Genomic DNA, 14,278 nt, shown 5'->3' with positions numbered 1-14,278 from the left:
ACGCTTTTAAAATAAATACGATAGCCTGTGACATTATTCTTTTCTTTTCTTTCTTTCTTTCTTTCTTTCTTTCTTTCTTTACGACGTAGAAAGTAATTCGGTGTCCAAGATACATAAGATCGCACGTAATTTATTTGACGAGCGCGTGCGCGTTACGCAATCCGTCGAGAATGAGGAAAACGGAAGAAGACGGCGAGAATATAACAACGAAAATAAGAAGATCCCCGGTGATCATTAAACTTCGTACACGAGCCGCCAATGGACTGGTTCTCCTTGACGATACGCACGCGTCATATTGCCGTTAGTAAAATTTGTCGATTCAGTTCTCTGAAAATCACTGTTACATACGGTTCCCCCTTCTTCCTGTTTCCTTCCACTTTTACGATAGGAGACAAACACAAGCGTGTCTTTCTTCCTATGACACGAGAGAGAGAAATTCTTCTCTGTAACGCGTATTTTGCATAGGCAAATTTGATTAACACGAAAAAAGCAGTAGCTGGAACGAAGAAATAAATAGTATCGAAGTTGTTTTAACATGAAATATAAATATATTTGGGTGGTATTGTACAGTCAGTGATTCGTTCGTATATACAGAATTATGTACATGCCGAACACTACATCCTCGAATACTCTGCGCGTAAATTCACACATACATACGTTTGACGAATCGATCAACCCACACGTGTTTTTCAAATAGTCATCCATTCATCTGGATCCACGCATCCGTCTCATCCATTTCTTGGATCCGCAAATATCTCGTTCTTTCTTTCTTTCTTTCTTTCTCTCTCTCTCACGCTCTGGGTTTTCATTTTTATTATCCAGTATTTCTTACAAGTCGAACGGTATTTTATTTATTTTTTTTTTTTGGCGGTCGTTTACAATTTCAAATGTTGCGATTAATTAGGACGTCTGCCGCCGGACAATTCCATTCTACGAGTACATTGGCGCCTTTTGCGAGCTTTTTATCGCTTTTTTTTATCAGTTTAAGGTCAGCCTAAGCGGATTTTTTTTTATCATTACGTCGTTATTTTTCTTCTTTATTCCTTTACTTATTCATTTTTTTTTTTTTTTTTTTTAATCTTTTGCTTTCTTTTGCTCGTTTTTTTTTTCTTTATTATTGTTATTACAGAACTACTTTTTTTATTTTATTTTTTTTGCTTTTTTAATCCGCGTTACAAACCACAACGAGGTATCGTTACTTTAGACTTCATGACTACAGTTAAGAGAATAAGCGTAGAAATGTATCACACTAGAGACTTGTACATTATCTTAAATGCGTAGGTATGTTCTGTTTTTTTTTTTTTCCTTTTTTTTCTCCTCCCTCTCTGATCGATAATACAGTAGTAGTTGATTAGCTAGCTTCACCCCTCAAAAAACGAAGATTCCGTGGTAGTCGTTTTCGAGAACCGAGGAAAAGGATCGTCAACGCCACACCAGAGCGTCGACGACGGCGATGGCGGCGATGGATAAACAAGGCGACACGCGGCGCGCGTTTCGCAAAAGGTAGACACGCGGCGCACATGTAAACATACGCACACGCATACGCTCTGTTCCTCGTAAAAGCTCTCTCCAAAGTCCAATACAACACCGTGACGGGAAGAAATAACACGCGCATCGGCTCGAATTTTAATGAACGATCGAGCAAAGTAAACACACACACATATATGCATACGCCGCTCTTAACGAACGCGCCAACTAACAGGCAGATACACGGTAGTGGCGCGGCAATTGGAAACTTTCGATTAATCACGAAAAGCAAGGAACTAGAAGGAGAACAATTGCTCGTTAAGTTACACACGCTTTTCGCGGAAACGGTGGAGATCAGAAATCGGTAGGAAGCGAGCAAGCGGACGGCACGTGGAACCAACCATGGGCCCGTGCACATCAGACTGTCTCGGGCCAATCGATCGTTCGCCACGCCGATGTGTCGTATAAGCGATTAACACGCTCGTTTATTTTTCTTCTTTCTTTTCTTTTTTCTTTTTTTTTCGTTCGAAGGAATGCGATCGACCGTCGAGAGGCATGCTTCGTTTCGCTTTACTTGCGATACGAATCCATCCCCTTGTTCCGGTTCGAGGAGAAAGGAAAAATGTCGTTTCGAGAAGGAAGAATCGAAAGGATAGAGGGAGAGGAAGGGAGAGAGAGAGAGAGATGGTAAAAATAGGAAAAAGAACGAAATAAGCAGGGAGAGAAACGTCGCAAAGGCTGTCAAACGGAAGAGACACACGGTATGGTATCGATTGGCCGGAGAGGCAGGCCTCGGGTCGCTCCAGGGGCGTATTCAGTTGTCCCGTTTCGTGCTCGACTTTTGCGGTGTGGTAATTTTTGCCAGCTTGTCGCGAGGAAAGGATCGATCGTCTAGAGTTGGTCGAAGTGGAGATGGCAGGCCGAGGGCGTGGTCCATCGTCGTTTCGAACTATCGTTCGGACTATTCGGTAGATAGACAGGGTAACCTATAATATCCCGACGTTCGTGGATATATCTTTCCTTCTCGCAGCCACGCGGCGCGCTCGCTTCCAGGATCGAGTCGTCCTCTTTCACCCTCTCTCCGATTCCTTCTTTCTCGCGCGTTACGCTCTATCTGTTCACTTATCCCGTTATCTCCCCTTCGAGTTTAACTATCGAAAAACCACAACCCCATACGACCATACGTTTCCATCGGAGATTCGACGCAACCGTATCACGTATTCCAAAGAATATTCTGCTGAAGCGATTCGGCGTAGAGGTGACCGCCTCGTAATTACCGAGCGTGAATAATTGAAGTGGAAAAAAATGGGAAAGAAATGATCTTCGGTCGAAACGGGATTGAAAAAGATTCTCGGTAACTCGAAACGAATCATAAGGATAAAGAAGTAGTCGTGTTCCCGGCTGGCATGGAGCGTGCTTTGGTATATAAACCGGGCGTAGAACGAGGCGCGTACGAAGAATAGCGTAAAATAACGTACGTTATATTTGCCGAATCAGCCGGTGTACTTTGGTATACGAACAATTGGTGCGTCAGAGGTAGGTAAGGTCATTGTTAGGTGCATGCCGCGCAGCTTCTTAAGCGCTTTTCATTCGCCGGCTGACAGCAGTCCTCTCTACCTCGTCTCCACTCCCTCCCTCTGTCCATCCATCCGTTTGAAGGCTGCCGTTCGGGCTGGCCCGCCGTAGAAAGAGATCATTCATCGAGAGAGGGTAGACGATTGAAGAAAAATTCGCGCAGAGCCGAGGTGGTCCACCCACGGTGAAGCGCGCACGGGGAGCACACATTGTAATTCGGGGTCTCGGCTGGAAGCAGAGAGAGGATCGTGGATCAAAAATGGCTTCGGGTCGGTCTTTGTACAGCCGATGCTTTCCGGCGTGCAACTACCTGCCACGGCCACGGTTGGCACACACTCGTTCGCTCGCTCGCTCGCTGCTTCGCGTCCTTTTGCGAGAGAGTTCTACCTTTACCACCACGTACCTGGCCAACCAGCCGGTCGCTCGCTCGCTTACTCGCTCGCTCGCTCGCCCGTCTATCTACGCTCCGTCGTCGTTTCTGCCCCAGTGTTCCAGGACCGGGTGTTCGGAGGGGTCCCGAGTTCCACGGAAAAAGCCTTGGGTATATCTTTACGAGCGGAGCCATAAAAGCCGTAGGAGTTCGTCCGTTTCTCGATTAACTCTCGTGGGGTATGGATCGCGTTCGACCGGCTACGATCCTTATTGTCGAGTATATCCTTTGCACGGGCGTGTATAATACATAAACGAAGGAACTACCGTCCTTCGAAACACCCAGTCATCCCGTCATCGTCATCGTCTTTGTCGTCGTCCCCGTCTCACCGTCGTCGTTATCAAGTTCGAGCCGAGAGGACAGGATGGATTTGACGTTACAATTTTTTTTCATCCTCTCCTAATCGTCTTGGCTCAACTCCCTCGCCATCCTAGAATACCAAAACTAAATATGTCTGTTTCGAGCGCGTACTTTCCCATTATATTCTTTTCGTTAGTCCCTTCTCTACTTTTCAACGCTCTCCTCCTCGCTTATCCGTACCATCTTCTTCTCGTCCGAGGAGAGCAACGAGATCTCATCCTCGGTCTCTCCATGACCCCCTGTACTCTCCTCCTTCCTCCTGTTCCTCCTGCTGCTATTCCTACCCTTCCATCCTTCCTTTTTCCTCTGTCCCTCTCATTACCCGACCACGCTACGCACCGAGCGTGTTGCTTCGTTTATCCGTTGCGTACATCGATTCACGGCGAGGAACGGAAAGAACTGTTCTCCGCTCATTTCGATAAACGTTTACGCCAATAAACGAGGAGTTAACGTAATTAAGTTGGATCGATACGTTCCGAACGTTTCCCTCCTACGATCCCACTCGCTCATGCATCATTTTATACGCCTGCTGACAACGTGAGAATATGTAGTTTTCGTTTAAGAATGCGCTACACGCCTACTTTGCCCTTCTTCCTTTCTCTCTCTGTCACTCCTCTCCTTCTTGCTCGCTGAACGCACACGTTATACGCGTTCTTCCCGATCGATCGTTATCTATATAACCCCGTTTTTCGTTTCGCTCGTCTTATTGTTTCGCCGGCGGACTTCTGCATTCGCGTAACTCTACTCTTCGCCGCGATCCACCAACTTATCGCGATCCCTTTTAATACTATATAATTATTACACAAGATTTAGGAGTTTGTTATTCATTCAGTCGAAGTGTAAGTCGAGGGCGCGCTAGCTCGTTTAATATATTAATTATTTGAGGCAGTTTACGTCATTTTGTTTAAGGCCGAGTTAATAGTAGTGAACTATGTTGAGAAGGTGTACGCACGCGTTTACGCCGCGCCGTGGTGCGTGCACACGCCATTCTTCGTCGGCTGATTCACAGTGAACGAGCGACTAGGAGAGGAGAGTAATACACGCTGTTGTGTCCCTACTGTTGCGTCTCGTGAAAATCCACGGCCAATTTAGTTTAATTTCGAACGACGTCTCGCAGGGGGACAAGGGACCCACGGTCCGTCGCATCGAAAGTGGCATACTTTGTGCCCTCTTATCTTTACCGCCCTTCTCTTTCTCGCCCGTTTCCTCTCCATTCCTCGTTGCCCGTCGAATGTGAATCGAGCTTTTATCCGATGCGCGTCTACTGTATACGCACAAAAGTATATACGTTCGTATATAGTGGAGGGCGAGGCACGTTCGAGCACAGTTTCTCTATCTCTCGTTTCTTTCGTTTTCTCTCTCTCACACACACTCTTTATCTCTCTCTCTCTCTTTCTCTCCATCAAACGACGCGATGCACACGTATTTCGAGAATAAGCTTGATCGTATATTTACGTATAGTTCGTTACGCGCGACGTAGGACAAAATATTTGATGCCAGACTTTTTTTTTCTTTTTCTCGTACCCGCTTACGGAGGAAGCACGTTTTATTACAGAGTAAATATATGCCTTGCTCTCTCGCCGAACTACAAACGCGACAAACAATCAAGAGTTTTTGCGGATCAATCGAGCAAAGTAAAGAGAAAGAAGAGAGAAACCCCCAAAAAAAAGAAAAGGACAAGGAACAGGGAAAGTAATCGTTCCGGCGTGGAAATGCATTCATTGAATGCAATGTTAAATAAGAAAAAGGAAAAGAAAAAAAAAATGACCGGAACGACCGCACATGCCGTGTATTATTTCCTTCGCGATACACACGTGTCGCATCGAGTCATGGGTGGGTGTTTTCTATGTGATGTTTAACGCGTATATTACACAAGCACGCTCGTTCTTACACTCGTTGAAGCATAGGACTCGTTCGTTGAAAATACATCTTCGATCGAGACGTTTCCCAACTTGATGGGATAGCCTCGTTTAGGATAAACAAGCGCAACACCGAGTTGAACCGAGGGAGAGGACAAAAATGAAATTTCTATGGAAGTGGATTCTGCCACGTATATATACCACCACGAGGAACAGTGTTCCGTGCAGGGGAGGAGAATCGTGGAATCAGACGGGAAAAAAAGAAAGCGAGTGGCGCACAGCGTGCACGTGTTTCCTGAGATCGAGCCGGTGGCAACTACGAGAGAAGAGGAGCGCCTCTATCGCGTTATCTCCCCTAGAGAAGATGCGCGCAGCCCGGAAAGTCGTTCAACGTTCCCCTTACGTAATGCTCCCAGCTTTTTCGAGACGATAACAACGATGATATACCTGATTGACGTAAACGTTGATCTCACCTGGAATATAGGCGATATAAATGCAAAAAGTAATACTGATTTGGGGGGGGGAAAAAAAAGAGCGCGCAAAGGAATATTTTCGAGTAATCGGGTCGGGAAAGACGCGATAAAAATATACGCAATAACGTGAATTTTGGCACACACGAAACTTTCGGCACGAACAAACGTTTCGTTTGTTTAGTCAATGACGGTTTCTCATGAATCGCGTAATCATCAGAGGCGAGGCACTTTTAGCTTTGATTCCTGATATGCACGAGGTGAAAAGTTTAAGGCGTAGCTCGATCGTATCAGCACCGACAACTCTGCTTGACATTCGTCCGTGTCTCGTCGTCGTTGCGACGCTACAATGCTCCCAGACTAACAGTTTTATTCGTTCGTTCTTTTGCTCGCTCGCTCGTCCGCGAGTCTCCTCCTCTTTTTTTTCTTTCGACATACCGACGAACGACAATCGAATTCTACGAGCGTATCCTTTGCATAGGAAGCGATGGAATATACGACAGCATATACGAGTCGAAAGTAGCATGTATAGAGGCGGTTGATGGCAGATTACGGAGAAACCGAAGAGAAAAAGAGGCCAAACGAACGAAGAAAAAGAAGAAACTAGATCGAAATATTAAACTAGAGTCGAAGAATCGATGGAGTCAGAGTTTAATAAAGCTAACAAAATCGTAACTAATCGAAGATTAACGATTAAAATTAAAAATGTAAATTTATTTATTTTTTTTTAATTATTTTAAAAAATTTTTCTTCTTGAAGAAAAATACGAAAAAAATGAATATTAAAAATATTAAAAGAGTGAAAAATATCGATAATTGGGATTAACGATATCTACATTTATCTTTTGGTAGATTATCGCAAACTATCATTATAATTCTTTACTTCTAAAAAAATATCACCACTTACACGTCACATTTTTTAACATCTCGATATTTTAGAACGCACACACGAACGAATATTAAACTAATAATTGATATTTTCGAGAACGAAGATACGAAATTTTATTAGAAGTCTATCGATTGGTAAACAGCTTGCAAAAAGAGTAACGCGAAAAGTTTTTTTCGTCGTTCGCAGTTCAAGTAACTGTATTTAGGCCCTGTATCCGTTTAGCTTCCCTCTACTTCGCCGCTAAGAGGTTCGTTCCCTTTGAACGAGCAAAAACACCGGGGCGGAAATGCTCGGCCGAGATGGACGGCGAAGGGTAAGTGGTGCCAGGAACGAACTCTGCTCTCGACAACCGAGCTCTGCCAACAAAATTTACCAGGAACGAGAGACTTCGTGTACACACGAAACTGAACATTTTCGCGTCGCCTTTGTGTTCCGATATTGGAACCAGTCGAATCAGGATTCGATGCGTGAACCATTGTACCGATGACGATTTAACATGCTACATAGCCACCACGTGTTGTGGAAATTCATCGGGATACGATCGTTCGAAAGTGGAATATCGTCGAGAAATAGTTCCACAGACGTTATGTGAAGTTTAAAAATAACGTACGAGCGAATTTTTTTTCTTTGTCCATTCGGCGAAGAGCGAGAAAGATAGGAAGAAACCGACAACAAACCAGTGAAACCTTTTCAAAGTCAGCAGCCAACGTTTCTGCTTGCGACGCTTCCTAATTACCTGATGTGTCCACGTCACATTATATAACGAGTTCGACGGGGGTTTCAACGAGGCACAATAATGCCCTCCTTCCTTCCACATCGTATAAATATCTATCAGTGGATGAAGTTTTTAACCCTCTGCCGTGCGCACAGAGCCACGATCTATATAACTAGGAAACGTATTTACTATCGATCGGGTTTTGTGTGTCCGAAGGAGGTACGATTGCGCCTGATTGTGCTCCATCAAATATTTTCGATACAAGTCGTGTCAAACGCAATACGCGCTAAAGGATACACCGCGATACACTATAGACGATACGACCCTTTCCTCCTCTTCCTATTTTATCCACAGCTTTTTTTCTCTTTTTCTTTGGATCTCTTCCACGAATTTCTTTTCGGGAAACATCGCACGAAAATACACGAGTTTTTCCTACAAAAATAAACTATTTGCGAGCAGTCTTTTTTTTAACACATTATTACAACAATCGGAGAAAACAGGTCGTTAAAGTCAGTCACATGAAAGGGAGTGGTGAGAGTTGAATGCAAATTCATGAAAAGAAATTTATTAGAATCGATACCCTATCAAGAGATTTTTTTTTCTTTTATCGAACGAAGCAACGAAACGTGACTTTCATATCTCTTCCCCTTTTTATTTCTTCGAGTATCTTTGAGAATTCGCGAAGTTACTTCCAATCTATCTAGTTCTCCCCTTCTAACCAATTTTCCAAGTTTCTGTGAGACGCACGACGGTTGAAAATTATAGGAGTCGCAGGTTCACATTAGCGGCTGTTAGTCTAACGTCCATCCGTATACGCGGTCGTCAGTGTTTTCGGAACACGCGGCGACGCGTCCCGCTCCCTCCAATGCGTGCGAGCAGTCTCTTGGTTTCGTCTATATACCGATCCCCATCTTGACCGCGCCCCCTTCTCGTCTGGTTTGGTCGCGTCCCTCGCACTCCCCACGTCCCGTAACCGCCCAGATCCGTCCCATCCCGTCCCGTCCCGACCGTTCGTCCCGACTCGTCGTCGTCTCGTTTCGCCTCGCCTCGCCTCGCCTCGCTTCGTCTCGCTTCGCCACGGCTCGCCCGTACCGCCAGTGCGGTCGTGCGGTCACGTTGATCGATCGTTACCGTGTAACGAAATACGGTCCCCGTCCGTTTCTCCTTGAGCGCGCTCTTTGAAAAGGGCGCAGGACAAAAAAGAAGAAATCCTGCTGCCCCGACTCTCTCTCGGACCTCTCTCGCCTTTCTAGAGATGTTCCGTTCCGAGAGACGGACAGAGATGGAGAAAAACAAAGAAGTTCGAACGAAGAAACGAGAAACGAGAAGCGTTCTGGGAGAAAGGACGAAACGAGAAACGGACGTTTCGTTAGAGCAGGACAAATGCAATTGTACGTCACATTGCCGTTTCCTGTATATGCTTGCAAAAAAAAGAAAAAAAAAAAAAGACAAGTGTCCCTGTATGTGATTTTTGTTCGAAGAAAAAAAATTGCGCTTGTACTCTATCGGAAAATGTACGTAACGTTGCATTTAGATTTTGGCACTTGCGATTACAATGATTGTCGATCGGATCCGAATATGTAAGCAGAGAAGATCTGAAGTGAAATCAAAGTATTATAAGCTATTTGCTAATTAGGGAATAACGATATAATGAATTATTGACAATCAATAATGTATAATTCGTTTTAAAATGCGATTAAACTGTATATATATCGATCGTATATCTGAAAAATACTATTGTTGACCGATGCATACGCGATCCGCGGTTATTCAAAGACGAAGGATGAGAAAAAGAGCGAAAGGGGCCGCCGCCGCCGCCGCGGCTGCCACCGTCGTCGTGACTACAGCGGCGATGGCATACAACGAGAGAAGGATCGCGTGTACACGATGTTTGCCCGGCTAAGAAAGGCATCCGAGTTTCAAGAATTTAACGCGGAGGAAATCTCGTGTCTTTGGCTGAAAGTGTATGACTAAAAATAATAAAACGTTAATACAAGACCTAAGCAAATGAATTTTTATACCTGAGAAGCGCACACGTATCGCAGGTGGATGAAATTGGTCGATGCCTACATAGACGACCATTTCAGTTGTTCGTGGTTCCATCCATCTGTCTCTGGTTGAATGTGTATCTGTGTATAATAGTGGTGATGGTGGTGGTATGTATGCGTCGTGTGTTTATTCTGTGGCTTTCTGCTCGTCCGTCCGTCCGTCCGGCCACCCGCACACTACTGCCAACACGGAGAGCACGGCACGTACGATCGTTGCGTCGACGACGATACATACATACATACACGTATATACGTATGCATACATATTTACGTATATACAGTGAATACACGTAGGGAGAAGTAGCGTGTATGTCGCAGAGATAGATGTATCCCGAGTGTACTAGGCAGAGTTAGACCAACCCGTATGCGCTTTAACGAGTATGGAAGATAAGTCGTACAATAGGGAAGAGAGAGCACACAGCTTTGTAGCCGGATTAGGTGAATAAATGAAGGTTGGCAATAGGGTCGGTCTCGGGCGGGTTCACCACGTTGCTGGTAGACACCTAACTCTGCGGCAAAAGCGCATGATAACCAGGCGTTTCGTAAAAACCAGCCGCTTGAAGGGCGTGTAGCGAGGTGGCATGATGCCTGTGTATTGTGCTCGCGTATACACTGGAAACGCCACCAGAAGAAACGCTGCTGGAAGCACCGATCGACGTCGAGGAGGAAGAGGACGAGGAAGAAGAGGAAGAAGCCTGTTGACCAATGTGCGACGTTGCACGTAACGTCGTCGACGGTCGCCTATATGGATGATGCCCGACCACTGAGGCCGTTGTTGCCCGTAGATGACTTGACGAACTCGAATTCGTCGCATTATACGTCTGTTGATAAGTCTGCCGTAATATGCCGGATATTGACGTAACCGTTGGTGTCACCGACGAGGAGGAACTTCGGTCGCTTTGGTGAGGTTGATGATGAATCTGATGAGTCGTTCGATGTTGCTGTGTTGCTTGTTGCTGCTGCGGTTGCTGCTGTTGCTGTCGATGCTGATGATTGTGAGCGCGCATTGCGCGGAAGTAGTGTTGATAAATACCTGATATGACTGCTTTTTCATCAGCAGAGATTAGTTCGGTGGCGGAAGAGGTTGACGACACCGAGCTTACTTGCTGCTGCTGCTGCTGCTGCTGCTGTTGCTGTTGTTGTTGCGGTTGTTGTTGATTGTGGAGGGGATGAGCATGAGATCGATGAAGATGATGATGACTTTGTTGTTGCTGCTGTGGCGGTGGTGGTGCTTGTGATTGTTGTTGCTGTTGCGGGTGGTGTTGACGTCTTTGTTGCTGTTGTTGTTGTTGTTGTTGCGACAAAGTTGCAGCAGCATTGAGAGCCGCACGATAGGAAGCTGCCATAGCCGCAGCAGACATTTGACTGGTTGTGGAAACGAGATTCGATCCTGAATCGCTTGTTGCGACAACAGTTGCCGATAAGACTGCTGCTGCGGCTGCGACAGCGGAACTGGAAGATGACACAGTCGAGGTAGAAACGGCGGCAGCCGTAGAAGAGGGTGCAACAACGGACGAGGTTGAGGAAACGGCAGCGGCTGCGGTCGCGGTGGCAACGACAGCGGCCGAGGCACTTCGTCTGCTGCTTCGCCTCGACGAAATAGGCGCGTTTGCTGGTGGTGGTAGATTGTTGACGAAAGGACTTCTCCTTTCACGTTCAGCTCGTCGATAATAGCATGGGTGTATCATGAGAAGAGGTTCACCGCCACCGGGTGGTGGTTTTGCTTGGCTCGGCAGCTCGTACTCGACACTGCAGTCAACGTGGAGAGGTTGCGAGTAATCCTTGTAGTCCTTGTAGGTGGTGACTGCAACCGCAGCGGCTGCCGCCGCAGCTGCGACAGCTGCTGCGGTCGCGGTGGCGGTCGTCGTATTTGTATTTGCGGTCGTACCGGAGCCGACGGCAGCAGCAGTGACGGTGGTGTCGAGGATGCCGGTCGATGCGGCCGGTAGGACGGTTTGCTGTCCGCTCGGTCCCGTCGCGGCACCCGAGGCAGCCGGGCCGCCGCCACCGCCGGTAGACCCGCCGCCGATTCCATGATGGTGATGGTGATGGTGATGATGATGGTGGTGGTGATGGTGATGACCGTGTCCATGCATAGCGGCACCTACCACCACTTCCTTCTCGTAGCAGGCAGCGGCCATGTTGGAAACCTCCTACTATCCAGGCTTCCGCCGCCGAACCGTCCCTTCTTGCACGCCCGCTGACCAACGACCCACCTCGAACGCTAGCCTCTCATTTCGTGGGATCCTCGTGATTATTCTCCCCGATGACGACCACGATCCACTGCTCTCCGTCTCGCCCAGCGTTGAGATTACCCGATCTTTCACCACACAGCCGGAGACGCGAATTCGCGATTCTCCAGCACTTTTTTTTTTTTGTTTTCTTGACTAACCTCTTTCTTTTATTTCTCTTTTTTTTTCTTTTTCTTTCCTTGTTTTTATCCTTCTTTTCTTAATACGTTTCTTAATATCTCTCTTTTCTTTGTATTGACAATACGATCCTCTTAATAATTGTGCTACTTTTCACAATTTTTATGGGCAAATCTTGAAATGAGATGAAAAAAAATGGTACGATTCATCGCTGCGAGAGAGGGTTGCCTTATCCAAGGGTTGGACCAATCAGCTATTATATCCAACACCAAGGAAAGCCCTCGAGGCAGAAGCCCCCAATGTACATGAGCAAAAGAGCGTTATCGCATATTTCGAGAGAGAGAAGGAAAAAAAAGTCGTAAAGAGCTTACAACTGACTACGAATTCGAACACCACCGGCCCTGATTTGTTGGATACCGGCTTCCTTGCAACATCGATCTTTGCCTTCTATGATTTTCCGTTTCTATTTGTTTCTCTCTAATCTCTCGTTTCTATTCCAAAATCTTTTCTTCTCTATATAAACGTATTTTTTTCGTCTTTTCCCTTTCGAATTCTCGATACATATAGTAATCCACTTCACTCTTTCACAAATCCTTCGCACGTAATATCTCGATTGCTACATGTATGTATTATATTTGCAATTAAACGTTAGAATGCCACACTTCCACTTTTAATCAGATTTTTTATTTACAAAATTCAGAGACATTCATGAGAACGAAGAGTAGATTTATATATCAGAGCAAGCAATGGGGGCTTGGATCTGAACAGGCTGGGCGTAACGTCTCGTTTCTTCGTTTCGACAAGATTGAAACACTTTAATATACTGACGTTGTTTTGCAATTCTATCATTGCCTTATATATAAGAAATTTTACTCAAATTATTTGTCTTTTTCACACACTTTAAACACAGCTGCACAAAGAAAAATTAAACGACAGAACACGTTCAGGCTTCTTCAAAGGGGTACGCCATTGCTGCGCGTGTGTCAACTCGTCCGGCGTATCGGTTACCTTTACACACGCGAGAGTATGTCTATGAGTAGTGATATACATGCACCGTGCACGTATATGTATACAAACTACACACTTTACTACACGTATCTCGCTCGTCTCGTACAGACTGCCGAGCTGCGACTGAAAGCCAAGTCCTGTCGAATCCTCGTGTCTACTCGTGACATTCTGCAACGCCCTCTTCCTCTCAATATTTTCCTTCTTTGTCTCTTTGTAGCTTCTTTGTCTACAGTGTGGTCGATTCCGTAGATTAATGGCTAGTATCTATGAAATGCGATGCGCGATGCACCATCGGGCTAGCCAACTTGATATAATTGTTTAGTTTCTTCTTGTGCCAAAATTTTTGATTGGTTTGTGCATCTGGAAATATATTTTACATTTTTAAATATTAAATAAACTTTCTTGTTCTATTAAATAAACAGAATTGTACAAATTCTATTAAATAATTTAAACATATACGTACGAAATTAATTTATTTTAAATTTTATACTATTCTATATTCAACAGTGAACATATCGATTATCAATAATGTACTATTACAAATCAGATACACAATAATTCTAACATTTATTCTCTTTTTTGTCTCAAAAATGAATTGAATAGATTTGGTTAAGATTTTTTAATTAATACGTTAGACAAAAAAAAAACAACGAAATTAATCGGATATTGGTATCATTTTTTGAAAACATTAGTTTGTAGAGTAAATATATAAGAAAAAAAAGAACAAATAGTGAGAAAAAGGAGAGAGATAGGGTACAAATATGGAAATCAGCGCCATCTCCAGACTGTCGCAAATGAAATTCACGTAGATAAGAATAAAAAGTAGAAGAAGGATAGAAATACAATAAGAATTAACCATCAATACCATCTTTGGAATAAGACATTTCTTTAAAGAATTGTGCTTCTAAAAATATTTAAGAGATGACGCTAGTTCTCAATTATTGTTCTTCTCATTTATCGTGCATTTAAATAGATGTCTTTGGCATCCAAAAGATGGCACTGATAATAAATTCTTTATCTTTATCTTTTCTTTTTTATTTATCTTTATTATATAAGTTTTATTTGCGGCATTCTGAAGATGGCACTAGT

The 14,278-nt window shown here is 44.7% G+C and overlaps 1 protein-coding gene across 2 annotated transcripts; it reads right to left on the bottom strand.

The window, feature by feature from the left end:
• Nucleotides 1-525: 525 nt before the first annotated feature.
• Nucleotides 526-13,371, bottom strand: LOC107997866 (centrosomal and chromosomal factor). 2 transcript variants are annotated; one of them, XR_009829785.1, is made up of 2 exons: nt 9,786-13,371; nt 526-3,270 (listed from the first exon to the last, which is right to left on the bottom strand). XR_009829785.1 is itself a non-coding variant. In XM_062075222.1 (1 exon), exon 1 carries the CDS (start codon nt 11,951-11,953, stop codon nt 10,316-10,318), a length of 1,638 nt encoding a protein of 545 aa, XP_061931206.1. In that variant the 5' UTR covers nt 11,954-13,371; the 3' UTR covers nt 8,155-10,315. The 2 variants fall into 2 exon arrangements, 1 of the variants encoding a protein (XP_061931206.1); XM_062075222.1 differs by lacking the exon at nt 526-3,270 and having other exon boundaries at nt 8,155-13,371.
• Nucleotides 13,372-14,278: the final 907 nt, after the last annotated feature.

The sequence above is a fragment of the Apis cerana genome, linkage group LG5, assembly GCF_029169275.1.
Source record: "Apis cerana isolate GH-2021 linkage group LG5, AcerK_1.0, whole genome shotgun sequence".
In the NCBI taxonomy this organism is placed as follows: domain Eukaryota; kingdom Metazoa; phylum Arthropoda; class Insecta; order Hymenoptera; family Apidae; genus Apis; species Apis cerana.
This window is presented reverse-complemented; position numbering and strand designations above follow the sequence as displayed.

Excerpts from the sequence above, each read along its gene's own strand:
- LOC107997866 (XM_062075222.1), bottom strand. The coding sequence starts at position 11,953 with ATGGCCGCTGCCTGCTACGAGAAGGAAGTGGTGGTAGGTGCCGCTATG.